The 27,370-nt window shown below is 38.9% G+C and overlaps 1 protein-coding gene across 3 annotated transcripts; it reads left to right on the top strand.

Moving 5' to 3' along the window:
- Positions 1-1,522: 1,522 nt before the first annotated feature.
- On the top strand, positions 1,523-26,410 carry SP2 (Sp2 transcription factor). 3 transcript variants are annotated; one of them, XM_026669775.2, is made up of 8 exons: positions 1,548-1,608; positions 10,080-10,117; positions 10,522-10,597; positions 16,265-17,236; positions 17,626-17,947; positions 18,876-19,050; positions 20,763-20,956; positions 24,917-26,410. In XM_026669775.2, the coding sequence occupies exons 3-8, from the start codon at positions 10,535-10,537 to the stop codon at positions 25,015-25,017; spliced, it is 1,827 nt and encodes a 608-aa protein (XP_026525560.1). In that variant the 5' UTR covers positions 1,548-1,608; positions 10,080-10,117; positions 10,522-10,534; the 3' UTR covers positions 25,018-26,410. The 3 variants fall into 3 exon arrangements, with proteins under 3 accessions (XP_026525559.1, XP_026525560.1, XP_087801272.1); XM_026669774.2 differs by lacking the exon at positions 10,080-10,117 and having other exon boundaries at positions 1,523-1,608; XM_087945146.1 differs by lacking the exons at positions 1,548-1,608; positions 10,080-10,117 and adding an exon at positions 2,242-2,369.
- The last annotated feature ends 960 nt before the right edge of the window (positions 26,411-27,370 follow it).

Below are 27,370 nucleotides of genomic sequence, written 5' to 3' on the forward strand. Positions count from 1 at the left end.
TGTGTGCTCTTGTGTTGTTATGGTTGAAGCTGAAGTATTCATTGACAGGTAGGACATTGCAATGTATGATTTTATATACCATGCTTAAATCAGACCGAAGACGGCGTAATTCAAGGTTTTCTAGTTCTAGAATTTCAAGTCTGGTGGCATAAGGTATTCTACAACGAGTAGAGGAGTGGAGAACTCTTCTTGTGAAATATTTCTGGACTTTCTCAATTGTGCTAATATCAGATACGTAATGTGGGTTCCAGACTGATGAACTGTATTCGAGTATTGGTCTAGCAAATGTTTTGTTTGCTCTGGTTAGTAGTGTGATATTACCAGAGAAAAAGCTACGTAGGATTAGGTTAACAACTCTTAATGCCTTTTTGGCTATGTAGTTGCAGTGGGCTCTAGCACTTAGATCATTAGAGGTGAGTATTCCAAGGTCCTTTACAGAGCTTGGATCATCAACAAGATCTTGACTATTCAGCTTGTATTTTATTTTCTTATTTTTTTTGCCAATATGTAAGACAGAGCATTTATTTGTTGAGATTTGAAGTTGCCATTTGTTTGACCATTCTGATACATAGTCAAGATCTTTTTGTAGGGTAGCAGTATTGTCTGTGGTATTGAACAGCTTTACATCATCTGCGAAAAGAACGCAATTGCTCTTGATATGATCACATATTTATCTAGTACCTATCTATTATCTATCTTATTACTTATTATTACTTATTATTATTATATTATTATTACTTATGTTATCTAGTACTTGCTTGTCAAATAAATAAATAAATAAATTGAGGTTCCAAGGCCAAATGTGGGTTTCGCAGGTTAAAAGGTTTGCGCGCTGAGCTCCAGCCTCGTTACCTCGCAAGGGTCCTCGGCGCGCTCTAACTTTCTGACCGCGCCATCTAAGAGATTCCCTAAACAGCGCAGATGTTGGTTCTCATCCCGCATCCTAGAACGAGGGCTGCAGAACCTGGAGAAGGAAGAAAACAAAAAAAGGAAAGTCTGGCCCGCTGCTGCCCCCAGTGGGCACCCAGAAATTGCAGCACAAGGTTGGACAGCTCTATCTAAATCCAAACATCAGCAATAACAATTTTTTTCCTCCTTATGGCGTATATGAGTGTGCGTGCTTGCTACTGGCTTCTCGGGTAATTTCTTGACCAATGAAACTTCTCTGCGAAAGAATCCCGCCCCTTTTATTGAGCTCTGTATTTCTGTTTGTTTTTCCTCTTCTCCCAGGTCCTTGCCTATCAATCAATTATAAGCGTGACACCACCCTGAAGATCAATTGGTCAGGATTCAAGTCAATTTGTGATTCCGTCCAAGCGATTGGACTTTCCATTGACGTCCATCATTGTCAAACGCGTTCTTTTACATTGGCTAAACTTCGACGTTTCAGTAGGCAGGAAAGATTGGTAAGAACTGATGCCAGTCATTTGGAGGCGGTCATCTGAACGAACAACGTGTATTTTGATTGATCAAGCAGTATAATCCTTGAAAAGCGATTGGTCACGTCTCAGCGGGGTAGGCGGGGATTACAGGGCGGTGCCCGGTCTGCCGAGGATGAAAATGGCGCCTTGAGGGGGGTCCGTACCGCTGCCGATTCCTTTCTAGCAGGTGAGCGAGCTCGGAGGACCGAGTTCGTGCTCGGGGAGAAATGGGAGGAGAAATCAAGAAATGGAGTGGGGCGATAAATGGAGGAAGAGGTGGGATCTGTAAAGCGAGTAGGGGGCCTTTGTTGGGAGGGGCCCCCCCGAGTGCGCGAACAGGGCTGAAGCAAATGGGACCGGAAGGGGGCGGGGCTAAGGTGAGAGCCCGCCTCCGGGGACCCATAAGAAAAACAGGCATGGGTGACGGGGGAAGAACGAGAGTGTCCATTCATTATTCCTGTGTTCAGAGAGCGGGAGGCGGGAAACGACGGGATATTCTGAGTTCCTTTTTTTTTAATGGAGGTGTACCTGTACTTTCTAACAATAACCTGACAGCAAACAAGTGGGCCTTTCTGTAATATTATTGGTTCAAATATATGTTGACTTGTGCCCCCCCTCCAATGCCAGGCTATTTTGAAAGGTCTGTAGATTAACAAAACGGTCTAAGACTGGAGAATTAAAGGAACTGGAGGACGGACAGTGACCGTCCTGTCAATTACAGTAGAGAATGTGTGCATGAAAAGACTTGAGATAGTCGCCCAACCCAGACGACAGTGAGAATATGTGGTTTTAGGGCACTGGGACAAGCCTAAGCGGAGGTGGGGGGGCATGCCGAATCAGAATGGTGGAACCAGGGAAGGGAAAGAGATGGGCTTAGGATTGTAAAGAGAAGAAAAAATGGACTGAGATAATGCTGCCTCTAACCTTGGACAGATGAACAGCACAAAGGTACAGTAGAGAAAAAGAGATAGATGACTGTAAGTGATGGAGGAAATTCACAAGACTATCAGGTTAATAAGGCAGGCCTAGCATTTCAAACCTTTGGACTTAACAAGCAAGTTTCCTGAAGTATCAGTACTGTATTCAGATGTACTGAGAATAAAATATAATTGGTGGGGGTGCAAGGGATGATGACAATCCTTTGCTGTGCTTTTAGATTGCTTGCTGCAAATACAGTACAAATACTGTATTTGCACAATGATTGTTTTTAAATTAATCCAGTTTAGACTTCAATGTGCTTAGTTTAGAAGCACATAGAAGTCTAAGCTAGTCATAGAACCCCCTCAATTTAACTGACCTCAGTTTAGTTTACTTTGAATGCAAAATCGATTCATATACTGTATACTGCTGTGCATGTCCCAATTGCTATTGTATGCATGCTTCAGATGCGTAAAACATGCGTATATAAAATCCTGTTCAGATTTTGATTATTCTGCTTTAACTTTGTTTATAATATAATGCTCAACGCAACACATTGAAACACAAATTAGCCAACTGTAGTTTGGGGCAGTGTGTTCTGCAGACCTAACCAATGGAATTGAAAAAGAAATTGTGGTCCATAGGATCCTAAAGAATAACCAGAAGAAAACATCTTCCACTAAAGATGTAGCACAGATCGCGGGGCTAAATGCTTGGTATGTTGAATTAGAAGTCTTTGTTTACTCTTCAGAGATCAGTACTATGCAGCCAGTTAAAAAGACTAAACAATCTAGCAACAAGGCATGTTTTATTGTACTATGTGATTGTTATTACAGTTATTGGATATGATTCTGATTTGCAATGGTGATTAACCTTTAGGTAAATCCTAAATTTATTATATTGGATCCCATCTTTAAAATATTTTTTCTGAATTATTTCAAGGATAAGATTAAATAAATAACTGCAAAGACAATAAAAAAGACAAATTACAGGCAAATAAAAAAGAAAGGAAAATAAGAAAGTGTGCACAATGTATACAGAGAATCAACATTAAATAAACACACATAAACCTTTAAAAATATTTTTTGTGAACATTTAATTTGTGAGTTGGGCTGAGAGAGTGAGTGGTCTAAAGTGACACAGCTTTCTAAGAGTGATTGGTCCAAAATGATGAAACTGGTCTAAAGGAAGCTTAGAATTGAAGTTTCCTAATTTCTACCCAATATCTTAACTACTAATCCAAATTGGCTATAGGTCCTAAATCACATAAAAGACTTAAAAGCAAGTTTTGACTCAAAGAGAAAAATCCCAGCCACAAGTAACTCAAGTATTTTTAATGTCAAATTTAAAATGTTTTATTTATATTTTATGCTAAAGTCCCTACTTCTTAGGGAAAAGGGGTGAAATTGTGGAAAAAGCAGAATAAGATTTACCAGCGATGCTAAATGGAGTGGGGCAAATAGAAAGTTAAATATAAAGAAAAAGAATGGATACTCTGAAAGCGTTTAGTAATATTCCTCACCCTCCTTAAAATGCATACCCATGTACTCTAGTGTATTTTAACTTGGCAAAATGTAACTGAAAAATTATTCAACTCATTATATACTCTTACAAACAATCATTTTATCTACATTCTTCTATACTGGTATGACTATATCCAAATTTTAGGGGGGAATGGTGACTACGAGGCTGTTTGACCAAATGTAAGGTTTTCACGAAGCCAAAATGTCCAGCAGCTTTCAAATCATGGCCTTGTTTTAAGATGGCCCCCATAAGGATAGCTGGGACATATAATTTGGCCCCCACTCATGCTAGACCATCGTGAATAGTACAATCATTTGAGTGGGTTAAAAACCAACCATCCAATTTTAAAGCTTCCTTTAACTATAAGGTTAGATCTTTTGAAAGGTTTCTGGGCTCTGGTGACCAATGGATCAGCCAGTTGCTTTGTAGGAACAATACGACATCATTTCTGGGCGGACACTTATATTGGGGCAGTCTAGCTAGAGTGTCAGCCATAAATTTTTTTCCCCCGGCAGGTACTTCAATTAAAAATTAAACCGCTTAATATATTGTGCCCAATGAATTTGCTTGGGAGACAATTTTCGAGGGGTTTTCAGGGCCTCTAAGTTTTTATGATCCATCCACACCTCGGGTGTTTTGCTCCTTTGACAAAATGCCTCCAAGTTAATGCCCATCAGACAGTAAACACTTCTTTTTCCCAAATAGCCCATCTCCTTTTGGTCTCAGTTTTCAGGAGGTGTAAGCACAAGGTTGTAAAGTTCCACTCTCATTTGATTGAAGCAACATCACTCCCACCACGACATCACTTGCATCGGCCTGGATCACAAAAGGGGCATCCATATCTGGATGCTTAAGCACTGGTTCAACTGCAAACAGTAATTTCAGCTTCTCAAAAGCCAGTTGGCACTCCATGGACCATTCCAACAGTCAATTGGGCTTTGGTTTCAATTCTCCTTTAGTCTTTTGGAGATTTGTAATAGGTAATGCAATCTTTGTGAATGCTGGGATAAATTGACAGTAAAAATTAGCGAACCTTAGAAAAGTCTGCAATTGTTTTCTGGTACAAGGGGAGCCCATTCCAAACGGTCTGCACTTTTTCCGGGTCCATCTCTATCCCTTCAGCGATATGCGGTAACCCAAATAACCAATTTTCTCTTGGTGAAATTCGCACTTGGACAACTTAGCATACAGTTTAGCTGCCTGAAGTTTTTTCAAAACTGACGGCACCAATTTCACATGCTCCTCCAAGGTCTGTATAGATAAGGATGTCATTAAGATAAACCAACACCCCCTTGTATAGATGTTCATGCAGCACTTCATTTATCAACTGCATGAATATGGCAGGGGCTCCTTGCAGACCAAACAGGAATGCGTTAAATTGGAAACAGCCCAAAGGGCAGTTAAATGCAGTTTTCCATTCATCTCCTTCCTTCATTCGGACTTGGTAGTATGCTTCTCTCAAATCAAGCTTAGTGAAAAATTTTCCCTTGGCAAGGTGAGCTAACATGTCCTTCATTAAGCGGAGTGGATAAACGTTTTCTACGCAAATTCCATTAAGGTTGTGGTAGTCAACACATAAGTGAAGAGAGCCATCTTTTCTCGGAACAATATTGGGGTCGCCACTCAAGGCCTGGCAGGCTGGATGAAACCTCACTTAAGGTTTTTATGATAAACGCAATTCCTCCAATTCTCACTGTGTCATTGAATACATTGAATAGGCTTAGGGAGCTTCACCTCTGGCAGAATCTCAATGCTGCAATCTGTGGGGCGATGAGGGGGGAGCACATCTGACACTTTCTCGCTAAAAATCTCCCTTAGGTCCCAATATTCTTCAGGGATTGTTTTTCTCCCACAATGCGTTCACTAGCCATTGACACCCACTCCATGGAATTCTGGGGCCTTACAAGAGACAACTTCTCCCCTTCCAATGTTGGTCGGTGCATATGCACAGCAGCCCTTTCCTCCAGTTCACTTGGGGATTCCATTTCCTAAACCAGGGCAATCCAAGTAATAAGGGGCACTCCATCCCAGGGGCCACAATAGAACATAAAGTCTCTTGATGTCCTTCCATCGACATTTCCACTGGCTCCATTATAAAATGAGCAGGGCCACCGCCGGCTACTGACCCATCTAGTTGGCAAAAGGCTATGAGAGTTTTTAAAGTTCTTAGCCTCAATCCCAGTTTCTCCATGACTTCTAAGTTAATTACACATCTAGTATACCCAGAGTCCAGCAGGGTCAACATTCTCCCCCGGGTATCAGAGGTAGGCACCCTTAATTCCCCTGGGATGGTCATGGGGCCCCTTTGTGGACTTAAAAGAGGATTGTCATCGGAGTTGGATTCACTCTCGCCAGCAGGGGTCCAGCTCCTCTCTTCCCAAAGGAGCGAACTCAATGACCTCCATCACCTTTAGGGCTGTTTTGCATGGCTTGACTGGATTTTTTTCAAAAAAATTTCCTCCTGCCGGCATCCCCTTTGTATCCAGCTTAGCACGGCAATCTGCAGCCCAGTGATCTTCCTTCCCATATCGGAAGCACGCTGTGGTTTTGGGTTTCACAGCCGATCCACCCTTTTGAACTTTAGAGGCCTCTCGAGGGTTGGTAGGAGAGGGCTTGTTCCAGACGGGACCACCCCTGCATCTGTTTCTGGTCAGATTGATTTCCACATCCGCAGCCAACACATATCAGAGCTGTAGGTCTCTAAGATCTCTTCTGGAGATACAGCTTTGATAAACATCTTCCTTCAGCCCATCCTTGAAAGCTTCTATCAGGGCTTCTTGGGATCACCCTCATATATGGCACACCAGCTCTCTGAATTACTGGGTGTATTCAGCCATAGACCTTCGCCCCTGATTTATGGTTTTCATCCTAATCCTAGCCTTGCAATCTTCAAAACATGCGCACAAGGCTGCCATAAAAAGGTCATAGTTCCTCAATTGAGGGGCATCATCATTATGCAGGGTGACTATTTTGCTGCGGTCCCCTCATCTCACTTTAGCTGCCTTTGAGGCGAAATCATCCCCATATTCCTCCATATTGTTCCAAACTTGGGCTAGGAAGAATCCCAATTCCTTGGGATCCCTTCCATATTTTGCTTCCAGCGGAGGAACTTTTGGAATTTGGCGCCTCCGTGGTGCTACCCTCTCAGGAAGGGGCTTGGGCTATGGCAGCTGCTTGAGCTAGCCAGGGCTGAGCTATGGGAATGGCCAGTGGAGCTCCAATTGCTTCTGCCCCTCTCCTCTCTCCCCCAGGCTCTTCATGGGTCAGTAATCCACTTTCTTCAGCTCTACAGTCCTCCATGGCCTCATTAAACAGATGCAATGCTTGGGTCAGCCGAATTTTTTTTTGGTTTTCCTCCTGCCATGCAGCTTCTCCACTCTGGCATCTGGCAGTCATCCCCCCAGAGGGGGTTTCTTCTGATAATTTCCATCCCAGAGACCATTTGGGTCGGACCACCGGTTTCTCTTAGATCTGCAACTCCACCAGCAACTTGGCCTCCTTTTGAGTGTCAAGAAGCAGTGAGGCTGTAGTTCCAGCAGCCCCCAGATCTTCTTGATCGCTGGCTGAGTTAGACATTGTTTTCAGACCCCCTAAGAAGATAAAAAAGTAAATCTCCAGGTGGGCTGGTAAAAACAGAGATCTTGTATAATGTCAGGTGTAGCTCCATTCAAAATCAAAGAAAACCATTGTTATAGAGAAAAGGACATTTACTGAATTTGAAGTGGTAGCATCAGAAGAAATACAAGATCTGAAGCAATAGGCGCGAAAATCACATATAGAAAATTATCCTATGTCTCCACCCCCAATAGTTCAAACTGGCCATCCAATCTGAGGTGGGTTTCATGTCATGTGGGTGCATCTTTAGGTGGCATTTTACATATCTGGTATGCATCTATATACATCTGCACAGTAAGCAAGTAAACATAATCAAGAAAGTATCCCAACTTTTTATAATTTATCAACTTCATCCTTCAGCACCCTTTCCCGCACGAGGCCCAATTATTCTTCCCTCCCCCGTTTCTACGGCAGCTGGAAAGAGACAAGCAGAAGAAAATTCTTGGAGGCTGACAGTTGTGTTTATTTCTTTCAAGAAAATGAGTTCAAAATACTGCTTTCTGGGATTTAAGGATCTCAGTAATGATGATTCCTCGAATTAAAAACTTGGGACTTTAGCATAAAATATAAATAAAATATTTTAAGTTTTTAAAATGACATTAAAAGTTTGTGGCTGAGGTTTTTCTTTCTGAACTCAAAAACTTGCTTTTAAGTCCCTAAATCCTTCCTCACTGGTTGAGTGATATTTAACCTTGATCTTACAAATAAGAATTTGCTATAAAAGGTAGTCCTCGATTTACAACAGTTTCGTTTAGGGACTGTTCAAATTTATAACAGGATTGAAAAAAGTGATCTATGACCATTTTTTCACGTGTTTCCCCCCAAAATAAGACCCTTCACCTCACTTGCACGCGTTGCTCCCGGCCTCCTTTCTGCTGTCAGAGGCCTTCAGGAACTTCTTCAGCTGGCAAGAAAAACAAGGCTTTCCTTCAGGAAAGGCCCCTGTAGCTGATAACAGAGCTTCAGTAAAGTCTTGCCAGCTGCAGAGGAAATGGGTCAAGGTGTGCGAGGCCTGGCTATAACTATCTGAAGGTAAGTAGTAGGGGAGTCCACCCCTCCATCCCCACCCTAGCTTAATTTTTACCCATGTAACCTGGAGTGGGCGAGGTCTTTAGGGCTTATTTTGGGGGTAGGGCTTATATTGGGCGCATGTAAAAATCAAGGTAGGACTAACTTTCCGAATAGGTCGTATTTTCGGGAACACGATATTACAGTATCCTCATGGTCTTGTGATCAAAATGGAGACATATTGCAATTGACTACATTATGGTTGCAGTGTCCTGGGGTCATGTGATCATCTTTTGTGATCTGAGTGGCAAGGTCAATGGGGAAACCAGATTCATTTAACAGTTGCTAACTTAATAACTTCAATAAATTCACATAAGTGTGGCAAGAAAGATAAAATAGGGCAAAACTCACTTAGCAACAGAAATTTTGGGCTATGGTAGTTGTAGCTCAAGGACTACCTATATTAGAGCTCCTGGTATGGGCTTTCAGCACACCATGTTTAATCTAAACTGTGAAAGCCATCTTGCACTATGAATGTAAATTAGAACATAGAAAATCCTATCAAAAATAAGTTATAATTTTTTTTTATTCCGTTGTCCTTTTGAAAGCCTATGAACCAACATTTCAGTTTATGTCACATGGACATTTATGTCACATGAACATTGACATAACATGAACAGTAGTTGTAAGACCCCCAGAGTTATTTAAAATGGGTAGCCATACAAATCTTATTATTTAAATAAACAAATCTATCTAGAAACCGAATTGCCTGTTAAAAGTAATGATCAGAGTAGGATATTTTTCTCTTTCTCATCCTCTTTTAAAACCTTATCCCATTTTGCCTAATCTTATGAAATTGGTAGAATGAGTCATAGTTACCAACTTTACATTTGCTTCCATTGAAAGGGTAACAATTGTTGATGAAGAACTATTGATGAAGATGGCAAATCTAGATGAAATGTGTTCCTCTAGATTTGCCATCTAGGATGTCTGTGCCTATTGAAGGAACTAATTGTAATTTTGGTTGTATTTCTTATAAACATGCTTCTTTTATGGATGTAGGAAACATTGGTGAGCCATTTTATTTTTATAGTCTACTTGGATCCATATTGAGCCTTCTACTTGTGGCTTTGCTAATTGATCAACATCACTCTTTAGTAACTGAACTACTTTTTTGAAGAACTAAATGGGTACTGGGTAGGCTAATACTTGATATGGACAAGTATGGTGTTATTAGGGTGGTGGAGGAGAAGAGGTAATTCCAAATGCACAGGGATATTTGCATTCCCCATTTCCTTCATTTTGATAATCATCATCTCTACGTTTCAAATTTATCTCCACAACTGTAAAATCTAGTTATTTGCTTTTGGAATATTTTCCATATACAGAATTCCATGAATAAGTTGTCATAATTAGAATGTAATTGCTGCTTAGGAATTTAAAATAGATATTTGTAAAATGTGTCAAAGCCAATATTACTATTTTTTTAGTTTATTACATGCAACAAATGTGTAAGCACCATAAAACAATGCATATATTTTTATATTGATGCTCATAATTTGTAAAAACTTTTGCTTAAATTCTGTCTTGCAGTTATTTGGCTGATTGTTTCTATTATGAGGTAGCAGAAGGTCAGAATATATTTTTTTCCTTTCCAGATGTGATAAATATGCCCCAAAATAGTCCTACTAAGTATTGATGGCATCACTGTCAAATTATCTCAAATATGTTGCATTTTTTTTCATTCTAATAGTTTTTACACTACTTTTCTAACCCAACTTTCTTTTTATTGTTCTGATATCTGCCAGGTCCACTAGCAAAAAAATGCTTAAGATAGATTCATTTAAATAAATACTTTAGCTGTAGATAAAATTCTGTACTCTACTTTTATGCTGTGAATAATTTTAACTGAGACTAGTGTATTATGACACATTCTGTACTAATATCTCTTTTTTGCACACACTATAAATCTTACTATCAGTATTGAAAAACAGTTTAGATTATTAATTGATTAACCAAACTTTTTTTTTTCCAGATTTAGAGACAGTATGGCTGCCACTGCTGCGGTAAGCCCCAGTGATTACTTACAGCCTGCTGCTTCAGCAGCTCAGGTGGGTTTTTTTCTGTTGATGGCATTGCTTCATTTATATATATACTCTCTGATGAAAGGGTTTACTATAGAAAAGAATTAGTTTACCTAAAAGTCCAGGGATTAATGCAAATAATGTTATTATGCTTCAAATTCCAATGCTGTTCTTGAACATAACTTTATATTATAATACTGTGTAAGATGTTTGCATGCTGTAGTCAGTGTTTTAGGTTCTTGTGTTGATATTCCAGTATGGATTATTAGGCATTATACTGTTTGATATACATATGTAAACATATTTGGAACAACATGTTGTGATGTTTGCCAATGTTAAAAACTTTGTCTCGAAATGGTTTGGTGGACTAAGCAATTGCTTGATTTTTTTAAAGATATCTTGCATGTAAAAATATGTGTAATTTGGCACAGCAAATGAGAAAGTATATGTGGCAGAAGTGAAAAAAATGAGAGAACAGTTGAGTTTTTTTACATATATTGTTATTCACAAGTGGCAGCATCTACTAAAAAAAAGTTTACACTTGATTAATACGTAAATTGAGTCCATCAGACATTCCTAGGGCTGTAGGTTAAACTAGAAAGTTGAAAAAAAAATCCCAAAAGAAGACAGTGACAAACCAGTTCTCTTTCATGTTTAAGAAAATTATTCTTAGCATGTCCAAAGATTCAGCTGGGATTGTCCCCAACCCAAGTACATAATTTAGGACCGATAAAAGATGTATAATTCACTTATCAAGACTACCAGTAGTATAGATGATTTGGATATTTGTTGGAGAGTAACATAGATAAAAATTTATGGCTACTAATCAGTATATTTATAAATGGAATTTTCAGAGAAATAGGAGTGTGCATGCTTTGAAAATGATCTAGAAAATACATTTCCAAAAGTGCTGGATCATGAATTCAGTATCTCTTTGAAGTAGCTGTGTCTTCTTTGGCTTCCATGCGAGCTTGAAAAGAGGCACAACTGCTTTAAGGACTACACCCTTAATGCAACTCCTTAAAGTAGCCACATTTGTTTTCAAGCTTGAGCAGAACTCTGAAAGTTTAAAGAGATGCTATACTACACAACCTGAAGCACATCTTCAATATCATTTTTGAAGCAAGAAGTATGCACAGTTTTAATGATTAACAATCATTGAAAACACACAGAAGGATTCACAAGGTCAATGCAATAATTTCTCTTAGGAACATAGAAAATATGAGATTATGAACTCTCATAATAACATAGAACTCTCTGTTTTATAAAAAATCAAGTTAATAAAAGCATTGTAATGAAAAATATTTCTTTGCTTTTTTCCCATAAAAGAAAGTTTCCAGTTTTAACTAGGACAATAACTCATTTATGAATCTTTCAGAGGAAAGATTCATGAGAAAGCATGTTGACTACAAAATCTGGTAGAAAATAAAAATATTTTCTTTTATATGCTATTGGCTACCAGAGAAGATTTTTCTATGTAACAGCTTTCAGGTATCTTAAGAGGCTCCCTTTCACAAAGCAAAATCAAGAATGCTTTTCATTAAATATAGCTTCCATCCCACTGCCTTCAGCAGAAACATCTAAGATGTTCTATATCATCATTGTATCATCCCAAAGGTTTAGACTTTAGTTTGTTTCTGAAAATATTCCTTAAGTCTACTTTCTTAGAGATTTAGTAGGACTCTAAATTCTATATTTTGAAATGTAGATGCATTAAGAAATAATTGCATCATAATGAAGAAACGGTTGGGAAAGGGATAGCATTTTTTTTTCTTACATGCATACCCATTCATCTGTTTCCATCATGGTAAGCATTATTATTCAAAGCAAGAAAAGGAAATAACACATAGCCAAATATATTTAAGTCATAAGAAAAAAGAATAAAATATGATTAAATGTAGTTTATACCCCTACCATTCACTATATTCTTTCTGCCCTTGGAAATCCATCATGTCCACACATGACTTTGTTCTTTGGCTTTTATTCTTTAAAATCCTTACTTTTTAAAAGAACTTATCAACTGCAACCAGCCCCAGTTTCTCAGGATTTTTCTTCTATGCAGCTGTGATGACCCGTAGTCTCTCAAAATAACCCAAAACCCAAAACATACATTAAAGTCCGGTAAAGCCTTCAACTTAACCTCACTGTTTTATTAGACACAGTTAAAAGTCACAAAAGTAAATAATGAGGTAAACAGAAAACCAAAACAAACCGCATTGATGAGAGTTCCGAAGCAAGCCAAGATAACTAATCATAAACTCCAGGAAAATAACCGAGAAAAGTCCATGAGAAGAACGCCAGCAAAGATAAACCTCTTTCAAGGTGAACACTAAATTAACTCCTGCAAATTCTAACTGCGCAGTTGTAAACTTATATACATAGCTCCCACCTGCAAGCCACGAGGAGGATCATGGTAATCTCCTCTTGAGTAGACCTCGCTTTTCCCTGATCCTCTCTTCCCTGCGTGACCTAGGATGGATAGGAGATGGGCCTGGATCCTCCTCTGACTGCTCAGCCGGCCTCTGCCCTTCCCCAGCCTCCTCCACCACCTCTGGAGCCACACTCCCACTCCCTGTTGGCTGTTCCTCCTCTTCCTCAGCATCAGTCTCCACCAGGGGCATGACATCAGCTGATTTATTATTACTTTATATGTCCCCCACATTAATCAGTTCTAATTTTTTTTCTCCAGGAACAAACTAGAAGAATGTGTTTTTTGTACTTGCCACTCATTTTTGTATCCAGTCCTTATTCATTCATCATCACCTAATAATTTCTGACCCTATTTTGTTTTACAATAATATGTACTATGTTCTGTATTTTCCCTGCATTCAAGTTACTTTTTAACCTGACATATCAGCCTTTCGCTTTCATAAACCAAGCTGAGCAGAAACAAAGTCCTAGACACAGCTGTGTTTTCTTCTTTTTACAAATTCTCCTGATAATAAATTACCTGTTACTGTCCTACTAACATTTATTTGTATGTCCTAACAATTTCATTGTCCATTTTCTAATCTTTGTAATTATTCTACCAAACTACATAAATTTATTAATTTACTCCAGCTTTTTTGGCATTGCATATAATTAGCTATTAATCATTCCATTTTACATGTCAAATACTATTGCCTTGATCTTCATTATTTTTTTCACTGCAGTATACCATATAATATTTGCTAACGCATTCCTTATCAATTTATTCATAAATACATTAAACAACCAAGAAAACATAATTTATTCTTCTCTTATTCAGGACTGAACCATTTGCTATGTATTCCATTTATTCTCATGCATACATTTGTTAGATAATATATCCTCTCACTGCATTTAACAAATAACCTTAAACTCTGTATTTGTGCAAAACAGTCTGCTTATTCACTTTATTAGACATCTTCTGTAAATTAATGAACACACAATAAACTGTCTTACTTTAACATATTTCACAATTACTTACTAAATACTAGTACTCAGGTCAGAATACTCCTACCTAACATAAGAACATTTTGTTTCCCAAATTTTGTTCATTGTTACCTCTTGCATCATCTTAATTATAATTCTGCCAAACACTTTTCTGGGCACACTTAACAGATAGTTTCTGCATTTACTCTTGTTCCCTTTCTCTTTATAGAGGGAATAATAAGACATTGTTCCAATCATCAGATGGAATTTCAGTCTTTCTACATGCACGCACATGGACAACACACACGGTTGCATAGCTACTCCTTAAATAATTGCAACCTTAGATTTAAGCATAGGCACAGCATTCATGGCATCTCTTTATTACTTTTTTTTTGACATTGACATTTAGCATTCATTGCAACTTCACGCCTTGGTACATCACTGGTTTCACTTTATGCATGTTTAGCCCTCTTCACTTTCAGAATCACTCTATATTTCCTGTGCCTCTTAATCTTAACCAGTCCTTATTTTCTTTGACTTACCTTGTTAACAACTGTATTTTCCTATATATTGTAGTAATGCTTCTCTCAAAAACTGTCTTTTCTATGCATTTTTTTATTCTTTCCAACCTAGTAAAATGTTGGAAAAAATTTATATATAAAGTGGCCAACAAATCAGGTTTTAACTCTTCTCTGGATGGTCATCAAAGGAAAGCAATTACTAAGAATGCTGAGCTCAGTGATCCTTCTTCATACCTCCTGATAGGGCAGGACCTCCATCAGGCATTCCCTATTCTCCTGGATTGAACAGATGGTCTACCCATCCAAAACATAAACCTGTAAAAAGCTAAACAGAAAGAAACAAAATTCATGTGATAGGAGAAATCCTAAAAGAAGCATTTTTTTTTTTTAAGAGCCCTATCTGGCTTGGGGCTGCAGAGTAGTTTATACCCCTTAACCTTGTTGGAGAGGCAGTTGGGCAGCAACTAAGAATGCTGCTGATCGCTCCATTCTAAGTTCTTATTCCTTCTGATCAGGTGGCCCAGAGTGGAGCATGTGAAGCCTGCAAACACAGATGCGATAAAAAGGAAAAACACAAAACTGCATACACAAACAGAACATGTTATTTCATTACATAAAAGAAAATATGGATGCTTTCTTCTGATAAAGGATTTTAAACAAAATAATTAAGAACTCTTCATCAACATGCTTTCTCTAATTTATTTTGTTGTCTACATTCTATATTCCCTTCATTTTACCACTAAGCATTGTTTACATACTTCCAGTGGGAAACTTAACCGACTTCTGCAATATTTGTCACATAATTTTACTTCCCTATATCTATTTGGCTGTAACTTTTTCTTTGTGGCAGAATTAAATAAAACTTACAGAGCATAATGAGAGGTCACAGTGTAACTGTAAAATACAGCAGCATGCAGCAGGCCAGGTCTCAATAAAAAGATTTAATCTACTCTCAAGCTAGGAAAGGATTGCCTTATCTATTTTCCTATATTATAGGTTAGAAAAAAAGAGAGATCCTTCATCCTTGCCACAAAGGAAGTGGACAATGTTAGGAGAAGTCTGCTTCTTATTTACTTCATATAAATGAATGTATTTTTTTTCTTTTTGATAAAAATCAGCTTCAAATCATTAGTTCCTTGAGAGAACTAGTGGACTATCTTCTAAATCTGTTCTGTCTTGGCACCCAAGCTCCATTCGAAGTCAGTGAATGACCACCATTATATACGACAACGATATCACTTCTTACTGTGTATGAGTCTTACAGAGTACTAATTTTTGTTTATAAAATGTTTATCACAGATATTCAGTTTGAGGTTTGATTGCTGAAAATGGTAAAAGTATTAAATGCAGAATGAGTACAAAAATAAGAATAAATAATGATAGTTTTTAAAGTATTTGGGAATGCTTCATTTCTCCCTTGTATGGGTTTTATATACAGAATATTTTGGATCTCTCAAACTATCATATACATTTATAATTCATATTTTGAATACATGTTACCTGGAATGTTTGCAGAACTCAAATTCAGTGGAATAGATCCTAAACTAGTCAAGTTTTAGTTCTTTTGCACTTGATGAGCCTATAGCACCTCACAATTAGTCTGGATCCAATTATGTTGATACTTGTTGATTTAAGAATATGATATGCTATTTTAATACAAAGTCAAAACCCTGTATTATAAAAATCTGGGTTTTCTCATTCTTCTGGGTTGTATTATATTGGAACAAACTATTTTTGTCTTCTGCTTTTGACCCAAGCCTTTTCTCTTCCATTCCTGTAGGATTCTCAGCCATCTCCATTAGCCCTTCTTGCAGCCACATGTAGCAAAATTGGTCCTCCAGCTGTAGAAGCAGCAATTACTTCTCCGGCTCCTCCTCAGCCTGCCCCTCGGAAATTGGTTCCTATTAAACCTGCTCCGCTCCCATTAAGTTCTAATAAGAACAGCATTGGAATCCTATCGTCAAAAGGAAATCTCTTTCAAATCCAAGGTTCCCAACTGGGGACATCATATCCTGGTGGACAGCTAGTATTTACAATCCAGAACCCAACTTTAATCAGCAAAGGAACCCGCTCTCCTGCCAATATCCAGTATCAGACGGTACCACAGATCCAAACAGCATCAGGACAGACGATTCAGGTGCAGCAAAATTTGGGCAATCAAATACAGATTATTCCCAGCAATATCACCCCTTCTTCTTCCTCTTCATCATCGTCGTCCTCTACTTCAGCTCATAAGCCTGTGCCAATAAAGCCAGCTCCAGCTCATAAGTCATCAGCATCCAGTCTCCACAACGCAAGTAGTGTTGTCAAGTTAACTGGCACCAGTGGCAATGTTACACTTACTCTTCCAGTGAGCAATCTTGTAACTGCTGGGGAGACTAGTTCTCAAAGTCAAGTTGTGCCCGACAGCCCCTCTAAACCAAGCAGAAAATCCCGAAAGAAAATGGTATCACAAGCTCAGACAACTGCAATGGCTATGGCAGAGCAAGTGGAAACAGTCTTAATAGAGACTACAGCTGACAACATTATCCAGGCAGGGAACAATCTGTTGATTGTGCAGAGTCCTGGCTCTGGGCAGCCAGCTGTGGTCCAACAGGTGCAAGTAGTTCAGCCCAAACAAGAGCAACAGGTAGTTCAGATACCACAGCAAGCCCTACGGGTAGTCCAGGCAGCTTCAGCCACACTCCCTACAGTTCCCCAAAAGTCCCAACAAAACTTCCAGATCCAGACAACGGAGCCAGTTCCCACTCAGGTATTTTATTGAAAGTTCTCCCCCCCCCCGCGCTTTTTTAAAAAAATTAAATATTTTTATTAGTTAAAACTATCACTCAATTTGGAGTTACCAAGTAATACATAATTACTAGAATTCTTGGGTACAAATAGGCTAGGGGTTCTAATAGAAAAAACAACTTGTCCAATTACTTTTTTTCCCTATAAATATGTTTTTTTAAATGCCAGTTTCCTATAAAAGCATTCAAGAGATATAAACAATTTGGCATGCATTTATTTTGGTACAGTGATTTATAATCTATCAGAACTTGGGGGAGGGGAAAGGTTGGGAAGGTCTACTTGGGTCAAATTCTACATTCCTTCCATACACAGGGGCATCCTGTGATTCACTTTTGTGTCACTTTTTTTTAGGTCTATTTTAAGACACCTACTGGTGAACTACAGACAATCCTGCTCCAAGAAGCCTCAGGAGGGGGCCTAAGTATGGGCCCTGCCCCTGCGGTCTCCTCAGCCACAACCTGCAGCAGCCCTGTACCCCGCAGTTCCCAGTCAGGGGGGAGTACCAAAAAGACAGGGGCTCGTAAAGAGCGTGCTCTGCCAAAGATTGCCCCTGCTGGAGGCATCATCAGCCTGAATGCTGCCCAGCTTGCTGCGGCTGCCCAGGCAATGCAAACTATCAGCATCAACGGTGTGCAGGTTCAAGGTGTTCCTGTTACCATCACCAATACCGGAGGTGGGAAATACGATGTAACAAACCTGTGATGTGCAATATTTCAATTTGTGATATAATAATTCCTTCATTTTTTAAAATTTCTTGTTCTAGCGTCAGTAACAAAGAAGAGTAATGCATAAGTAGGGTTATGTATATATCTACAGGAATTATATGACCACATCTTCATAATGATTCTAGACTGCTCATAACGATTAAAAAAAAAACACCCAAAGTATTCTTCCTCAAAGGTGCTAGACTAAACAAGCCCCCAGTTCAAATTCCATCCTGGCCTAATTCTTGGGGAAAGAGCCAGGTCTTGATGAATGGACACACTTGAAGAAAAGTGTAAAGCATTTTGTGTTCATTTTAACATTTGTACTCCCAAAGACTAATTTCTTCTTGCTTCACTCTAATAATAGGGGACATGTCAAAATACAATTGCAGTTTATATCACGATGCTATCATTACTGGGAAATGGCTTGCTTATTTTCAGAGTAATTGTAATTTGTAATCATAAACATTGCATTCTTTCTGTTCTGTATATTGGTGGGTTGCTGGGGAGATGGCAGTGAAGGACTCCATACTTTCTATCTTCCTGAGGGTGGGAAAGGTATGAAAACTCCCTCATAATGTAGCAAATTTGAAAATGTGTACTGGAGTGGGATAATAATATTGTAGAGAGAAGTAAACACAATAATAATATAAATGTTAGTACGTAATTTAGGAAGAGAAGTTGGGCTTCTGGAGCCAGGCAAGAAGGAAATGTTGGAACCTTAAACTGGGTTTTATTTCAAGCCTTGTGCAATAAAAGGCAACAAGAAAAAATGGAACTCATATTACATGGTATTTTAATCTGAATTTGCCTAGAGGTTTCCTGGAATAATTTGAGTCTTCATATTTTAACAGTGGAAATTCTCAAGCCATAGTTTCTTCATCTTTCTTTCTGTAGGCCAACAGCAGTTAACAGTGCAGAATGTTTCAGGCAACAATCTAACCATCAGTGGCCTGAACCCTACCCAAATCCAATTGCAAATGGAACAAGCACTCTTGGGGGACCTGCAGCCTGGGGAAAAGAGACGGCGAATGGCTTGCACTTGTCCGAATTGCAAGGATGGGGAGAAAAGGTAATGTGTGGGGATTGGGAACAAAAAGGAGCATTAAACCCAAAGGCTGCCAACTTCAGTTCCTGCTTTATATAATTATTTAATTCATATCCTTCCCCTTTTGCTATCAATAAATAGTATTCAGTCCTTTATAACAATAAAAGCAGCATTTTAAACATGGATAACCCCTACTGAACAAACCAATTTAGTAGAATCCTTGCTTGCTTTTTTATGTGAGATTAAGGAAATTTCCTTGAATCAGTTTTAAAACTATTACAGATATTTGGGAAGGGGGTGAATATATGTAAATATTAAAACAAATAAGAATATTAAGACTACTAACAGTCTTTGGGCATTCAAAACTGTATTGCCTGCCTCTACATGGAAGACTCAAATGAGTATGAGCCCATCCATGTCATCTCCTGCCCTCATTGTCAGTTTTCTAGTTCATCTGAGAATCTCCTTTATCTACAGATACTTTTACAGTAATAAGATTTTGAATCTTGTGAAGTCAGAATTTAAAATACCAAGATAAAGTGTCATAATGTTCTCTGATGCATTTAATCCTTTAGATATACAAGTTTTAAAAATGGATATTGTTAATGCATATCTTCCTATTCCATTAGTTGCCTACAAAAAACTGCATAGGTTTGAGCGTAGCCTGTGGTAAAGTGATTAATATGTAGGTGATTAAAAAATGGATTTTCCATCAAGCAGGATACAAATCATTAAGTATGAAAGATATTCTATGATAATCATATTTTATTGTCTAGTTGTTAAATTATTATCTGAGGAAAGCTTTTCAGAAGAAAGAGTGTTCTTGTTTTCTTGTCCAGAGATTGTTTGGCATCCTACAATGTCTTCAGCCTTTTAGAAATATAGCACCAATAATTGAATATGTGTACGTTGTCTCCTATAATACTTTTTGCAGTTTTTTATGTTAAATAAAATAACTGCATGAAGAAGAGACAGGGTTATTCCCAAATTGCTTACCTCTGAGAAAATTGAAATAGTATTGAATTGTTATCTGGGACAGTACAGAGATATTCATCGTAATGGATGGGTTTAATAATGTTTTTGTATTGTATTTAACAGAAAGACTTGGAGTTTTGTCTGCTTTTTTTCAGAACCAAGCTGATCAGATTATTAAAAAGGATCAGTTCAGTTGCAGAAAACAAATAGTTTCTTTCACATTGCACTTGGTTATTATCTTAAGCAGGTTGAATTGAAGGGAATGAACCTGCTTTCTGAAATTCTGTCTGTGGGTGATGTTTGAATTGATGTAAACTTGTATCCATATGCATATGTATAAAATTAACAATTGATGTGATCTCAGAGCTGAAAAGGTTGTACCTTCCTTGCTAAATTGAGCGACAGGTCTGAAATTATTGATAGATTAATGGATTGGGGTTGACTTATTCAAGCAGTGTTGTGTTTTCGCTTGGAAGACTGAAATGGATTCTTGGTAAATGCCAGAAGAGCCAATGTATTTTTATAAAAAGTACTTTGAATCATTGTTGGATCCTTTCCCAGAAGCTATATGGGATAATCAATATGAAATTAGTTTGATGTTTTCAACGGTTTTGAATAGTTCTGCTTCTTGAGTCATCATTGCAGGATACCATAATTGATCTGATCCCTGAGATGCCATCACAGTAAAATCCAGTAAAGATATCAACATCTTTATTAATCTAGATTAAAAGAACCCTTGTTCTGTTTTTCTTTCTTTGTAGGTTGGGGGATCAAGGGAAGAAGAGGCACATCTGCCACGTGCCTGAATGTGGAAAGACTTTCCGCAAGACTTCCCTTCTGCGGGCCCACGTACGTTTACACACAGGCGAGAGGCCTTTTGCCTGCAATTGGGTCTTTTGTGGAAAAAGATTCACACGCAGTGATGAACTGCAACGGCATGCCCGAACACATACAGGTCTGTCAAGTCATTTCTCTGCTTTTCTCTTCTGTTGTATCCCAGCTGGATAGGGGGGAAATGTGAATACTAAACACTTAAAAGGCATTTCATCTTAACTTGGTTACCTTTATAATAAAGATGTGCTGAGTTGTTTTAATGCTGAAAGACTTGATTTCAAAAAAGAATGAAATCATTTCAGTTAATTTAGATAAGTCATAAATTAAATATGGCCACCTCCCTCTAAAACAGTGGTTCTGGTTGGGTAACAGAATTGAAGGCACATATAAAATCAAGAAAACAACAATTGCATCAATCACATGGGCCCTTAACCTTGTGATCTCCAACCTGGAAAAATAGCCATGTTTTTAAGAGATACTAGCAGACTTGGATATTGGAAAGTGTGATGTTCCTTGGGGCAGGTGTTGCACCAAAAATGCCTGCTCCGTGGTCTCATTTGATGATATTCTGTAATAAACAGAATCTGGAGCATGCCTTTCCCATTGTACCGTGTTTCTCCAACAATACGGCCTCCCCCAATAGGAAGTCCCAGCATGTTTTATTGGCATAAAATCAAATTAAGCCCCTCCCCCCAAATTAAGGCCTACATTAAACATGTGAAATGGGGGGGGGATGGCGGGGGGAGCTTGCCGTTAGGAAGTACTTTTTTTGCATACCCGGATATGGTGCTGCCTGCGTTGACTTTGGCGTTGGTGGGGCACTTCGTATCAGGAGAACTTCCGCCACTGTTGCTTTGCCTTCTCCCATGCTGCCGCGATGTTTAGAGCAACGCCGCGGTGTTTGGCACAGCCATGCACAGCCAGCCAGGGCTCCTCCTGCAACTGGAGCCCGGCGGAGACACTCGGCTTCAGGCGCCTGTCGCCGCCTTCCTTGCCTTGAAGGCAAAGCCAATTCTTTTAATGCAGCGCCTCCCCTGCCCGGGGGCAGCCCAACCCACGTGGGGAGATGATCTCCCGGGGCTGCAAGCGCAGGAGCGGCCCATCCCAGGAGAGCGCCCAGCCACCATCCCTGCCTGGCACCGGGCAGAGCACAGGGATGGCGTCTGGGTGCTTCTCCCGGGGTGGGCCGCTCCTGCGCTGCAGCCCGGGAGATTTGCCTCCCCACGTGGGGTTGGGCTGTCCTTTCGGGCAGGGGAGGCGTCGTTTTTAAAAGAATTGGCTTTGCCTTCGAAGGTGAAGGGAAGGTGGCGACAGGAGCACCTGAAGCCGGGTGTCTCTGCCGGGCTCCGGTTGCAGGGAGGAGCCCTGGCTGGCCGCGTGGCTGCGCTAAACGTGCAGCAGCACAGGAGAAGAGAAAGCAACAGTGGCGGAAGGTCTCCCGATACGAAGTGCCCCACCAACACCGAGGTCAACATCCAAGCCGTCGCCGCCCGCCCACCTGAGGATGCAAGGGGGGGGAATTAAGTCACCCCAAAAAAGACGGCCTAGCCGTTTTTTCGGGGGTCAAAAAAAAAAAAAAAGGCCTGGCCTTATTTTGTGAGAAACACAGTATTAGTGTGGTGGATAGAAGTAATGAGAGGAAGTCTTAGAAATATTGTAGTCCTATACTATGAAGGGCTTTATAGGTGATAATATGAAGGGCTTTATAGATGATTCTACACCTTGAATTGTACTTCAAAGCACACTAAAAGCTATTATACTTGCTATGATATGTACAGAATAACCCTTGAATAACAAGGATATGCACATGGAAACGTTTATGAGAGTAGTTATAATTATTCAGCCACACACAGCCATACACTGAATTGAATTGAATTAAAGTTTACTTTAAGAAATAGCACAGTCCAATAAACGGTCCAGGTCATATCCAATTCCAGCCCCAATAATATCCAATTACAAAATTCTTCTTACCGATTGCCTTTGTCATTTCTAGTAAACAAAAATATCAAAGTATAAGCACAGCATAAACCTTAGATAGCAACAGAATGTCAGAGAGACAGAATGTTAGGGAGAGCAAGCCATGATCTCTAGCTCCCTCTTATGGCAATCTGCAATACAATCAACCAATCGGAACACAGTACAAATCAATACAGTGATTTTGTCTTAAAGCTACAAAACATACATTGTTGGTTTATATATTGCCAACCCAACTAATTGTTGGACAGATTCCTAGCAATACTTTTAGTGTAATTACGCTAGAAATATAATAGTTTCTAGTATGCTTTGAAGTACAATTCAAGGGGTGTCTGTCTGTCTATCTATCTATCTATCTATCTATCTATCTATCTATCTATCTATAATTTTCCCCCTTTGTTGTGTTTGTATTCACATTTTTATGTGGAAGAGCACATCAGTACGAGATATCTCTTGAGGGCCCACGTGATGCAGGAGTTTCTGTGCTGTTAATCTAGCCAATAGTGAGTTAGAATCAGTTCTTCCTAGTTAAAGAGGCCAGGGAGACTTGTGGTTGAGCTGTGATGAAAATTTCTATGAGACTGGAGATGGTACCTTCAGCCTTGAATTGGGCAGTGGTTTGTCCCCCACCTTAAACACCCAACCTTGAACCCAACAATTTAAGATAGCTGTCTCTAGCCTTCTCTTTGTAAGGAAAGTTGTTGAGATGGTAATTGGACTGCAATTGCAGAGGACCCTGGAGGAAACAGCTTATCTAGACCCATTTTAGTTGTGTTTTAGGTCAGAATTTAGTATACCAATAACCTTGGTCACACTTGTAGATGATATGGGGTCGATCTGGATGGAGATAGTGCCTCCATTGTTGAACTCAGTGGTGACTTTCACTACCATTGATCATGGGAGCATCTGGACTAGTTTTAAAAGTTGGTAGCACTGTTTTGCAATGGTTATTTTTCTTCCTTTGAGGCCTGTTCCAGTTGATGTGCTGGTGAGGACAGGTTGTTCCCTAGGTCCCTCCTTTGTGGATGCCATGGAGTTTAATGTTCCCTTTCCTTTTGTTGAGTGAATTATTAAATTATTGTGCTACCCATGTCCCCTAAAAGGTAACTGTTGTGGAATACTCCATCTTTAATCTTGGATGGGTTTGCAGTTTTTCCATTTATGAACAGAACCCACTTTGGGGATCGACCTGGACTCACAGTTCCTGAAGTGCTACAAAGGCCTTTGCATAATTCCAACTGGGGCACCCATTGCATATATTTTTGCATCAGGAATCCCTTCAGACAATCTCCCTAGGTACCTCATGACTTACTGTAAATATTGTGATGTACTCCATAGGCTACCCTGTACTCCATAGGCTATCCTAGAAGCTTTAAATGTTTGAGAATAGAAGTTTGCTAGGCTCACAGTTAGAATTCATATCCTGTATCCTAGACTGATTTTAGTATTCTCCACTTTATCTCATGATCTGCTCATTTACATTTCACAATCCAATTGTTCTGTTATGGTACTGACACGTTCAGCTTTCTTTAATTGCAGTGGCCATCATTCCATCTCCATTGTTCATAAAATACTTAACCTTAACTAGAAACTCACACATTTCAGTCTGAGTGGAAAATTGTTCCAATATTGAATCAGATTACCTATGTCTAGCATTCTGGTTTTAAAAGTGGTTTATCAGATGCCTACAGGCAGCACATGAACCCTCATCCTTGCCATGCATTTTTACTTGAGTTTACGTTTAGATTTTATTGGGGAGGGGGAGAGATTGGTTCAATCATATCCAATTCTTAGAACAATCCCTGCAATGGGGGACTTGGCAAGGTTTTTTGGAAGTGTTTGCCATTATCTCCTTAATAAGGCTGAGAAAGACTGGCCTAATATTACCTAGCTGGTTTTGTGCCTAAGATGAGACCAGGCCTTACTGTCTCCATGTTTTAGCCCTAATCACCATACAAAACTGGGTCTTAGTTTTAGTTCTGGATTTAGTTTTATCATGTACCTGATTTTTTTAAAAAGCGATCTCTGTAAGCTATTTGTGCATTAGCTTTTTATTATATGGCTGTTGTCATTTGTGCTCATTGTTGTTGTTCCTTTCCCTGATCAGGTGACAAACGTTTTGAGTGTGCCCAGTGCCAAAAGCGCTTCATTAGGAGTGATCATCTGACAAAGCATTATAAAACCCACTTAGTCATCAAGAACTTGTAGGTTGGGATGCAAGCAGGAAAAGTAAGGAAGCAGTATGGTGATGAGCCACTTTTCACTCCTCATCATGAAAGATGGTCTCTGCAAAGGACAGAAAAAAATAATTGTCCTGACTGTGTGACTGTTTTCCCAGCCACATCTGCCCAAGGAAAAATGGAATGGTTGCTGCTCCTTCAATCAAACTGCCTTCAGACTGGCATACTCCTTTGGAACTTCTTGATGAATGCATCAGACTTCAAGGTTTGAACCTGAGATGGAAGAGCAATGCCATTTCCAAATATGCTAAAATCAGCACAAACCCAGTGGCAGACCTAGAAAAGCACGGCAAAACCCATTTATGCACCTTCCTCAGGAGCTTGCAGAGCCAAGGCCCTCCTCTGCTGCACCAAAGGAACTCCTTATGGGTTTGAGAGTAGCACCAGCAAAACCGTACCCCACTTATAATTTGGGTTCCTCTTCCCACTCGCTCCCATGTGCTTGTGAAGCTTTTGAATGAGAGGCAGGGAAACCATCCAAAATGGGACTCAGTCCTCCTAGCACATTCCTACTTTATATTTAAAAATATAAATATATATATATATATATAAATATATATATCTATATATATATATACACACACATATAAAATAACCTCCTTAGGAAGCTTCATGTTTTTTCTACGGAGAATGTTGCCTTATATTTACCCCAGGTTCAAATTATGTATTGTGAGCGTTTTTTAATTTAATAATTTCTTTATAAACAAAACAATCCTTTGCCCTACCTAACAGAGCAGGGAAAGCACTCTGTCAAAACGCAGAGTCTGTGACCTGACCATGGTCTATAAACTAGATATGCCCTGTGTATATTACAGGGATTTCTAGAGTATGTGTAGCAGCAGCACTTTGTTCAAGGAAGGAAGAGCATCTCCCATATATATATATATATATATATATATATATATATATGAAGCAGAGCTGTGGGACTGTAGCCCACAAATCCTGATGTACATAGTAAAAAGTGCGGGCAAAAGCTATGTATGAGCCATATGGAAAATCTAGGGCAACCTGTTTGCAATTCTGAATTACTTGGTTACAAAAATAGAGTTAAAAGTCCAGTGCGGATTTGCACTGTCAAGTTCTATTGGTCATTATTAATGATTTGGTGTGTGAAATGAAAAAAATCCTTTTCAAAAATGGAATATTCTCAGTCCCCCCTCCCCTTTTTTATTTTGTTTACTTCACTTGATTCCCCCTGCCTCTTTTTTTTAAATATCCAATGCAGCTCTTTTTGTGTACTATAGTGTATATTGTATCATAAACTATATATTGCGTTTAAGTGTTTGTTTGTTTCAAAAATATACCTTTTGTTATTTTTGACCTTTTAAATTAAAACAAAAATCCATTTTATTTTTTAGTTGTAACTGCTTGGCTATGTTTCTTTAAATGACAAATCATTCTTGTTTTCAATTAATTGGTGTAACTTGGCAGAGCTGCATGTAGCTTGCCTAAAAGGGAGTGCTAGATTGAAGGAGAACCATGCATTTCTTGATGAACTGAAATGTTAGAATCTCATACTGAACCATCATTTGAGAACAAAAGATTATTTTTCTTAAGACGAAAGAATGGGAAAATGGGTCGTTTAGGTGGCTTGTTGACAATAAAAATGTAAAAGAGAAGTATTTTTACTCCTTAAAGACTGCTCAAAGGCATTTTCATGCTCAGATTGTTTTGTCATGCAGATATAAAAAGTTGGTCAGAATGTTTTGATTTTATGATGTCTCTTTCGTTACCCTCTCACTCCCTTCATAAAGAAGTAACAACTTTCAAAAATACACTTGCGAACTTTGTATATGAAAATGATCTTTGACCTGTTATATTCATTACATAACAGTGTGCAATGCTCTTAGGTTTATAATGGTGATCATGCTTCTGTCATGCTTAATCCATAGTGACAGTGAATCATAGTGGAATGCAAGGAAAGCTGCCTTATTCTATAAAGTAAATGCTTTATCAAGGATTTGAAGTACCATCCAGCAAAACGTTTTCTCCTATTGAAATGCTCACACATTTTACTTTTTTCCCCATCCTGGTGGGGAAAGGCAATGATTTAAGTAGCAGGTGGGCAGGCAAGAAAGAAAAATAAATCCATATCGTTATACTCCAGTTTTGAAACTAATGTTATGTATAAGCAATCCCATATTAAAAGCTGAAGTCCTGAAATGGTAAAAAGTATAGTGTTTGATGACTGTATTAATTAAGAAAGGAGGCCTGAAGAACATACTTGTTAACATATCTTGTTCAGCTCCAACACTCAAGGTGGCTAACATTTAAATAAAATTACCACATAAATATCACAATAATACCAAGATAAGAAAAAG

This window comes from Notechis scutatus, chromosome Z (assembly GCF_049901735.1).
Source record: "Notechis scutatus isolate UNSWTSFEM ecotype Mainland chromosome Z, rNotScu1.2, whole genome shotgun sequence".
In the NCBI taxonomy this organism is placed as follows: Eukaryota; Metazoa; Chordata; class Lepidosauria; order Squamata; family Elapidae; genus Notechis; species Notechis scutatus.

Bases quoted from the DNA above. Each gene is read 5' to 3' on its own strand.
- SP2 (XM_026669774.2), top strand. From the start codon at position 10,535: ATGGCTGCCACTGCTGCGGTAAGCCCCAGTGATTACTTACAGCCTGCT. The intron at 17,237-17,625 runs GTATTTTATTGA...ACTTTTTTTTAG, and splicing joins CGGAGCCAGTTCCCACTCAG to GTCTATTTTAAGACACCTAC. The intron at 20,957-24,916 runs GTCTGTCAAGTC...TTCCCTGATCAG, and splicing joins GCATGCCCGAACACATACAG to GTGACAAACGTTTTGAGTGT.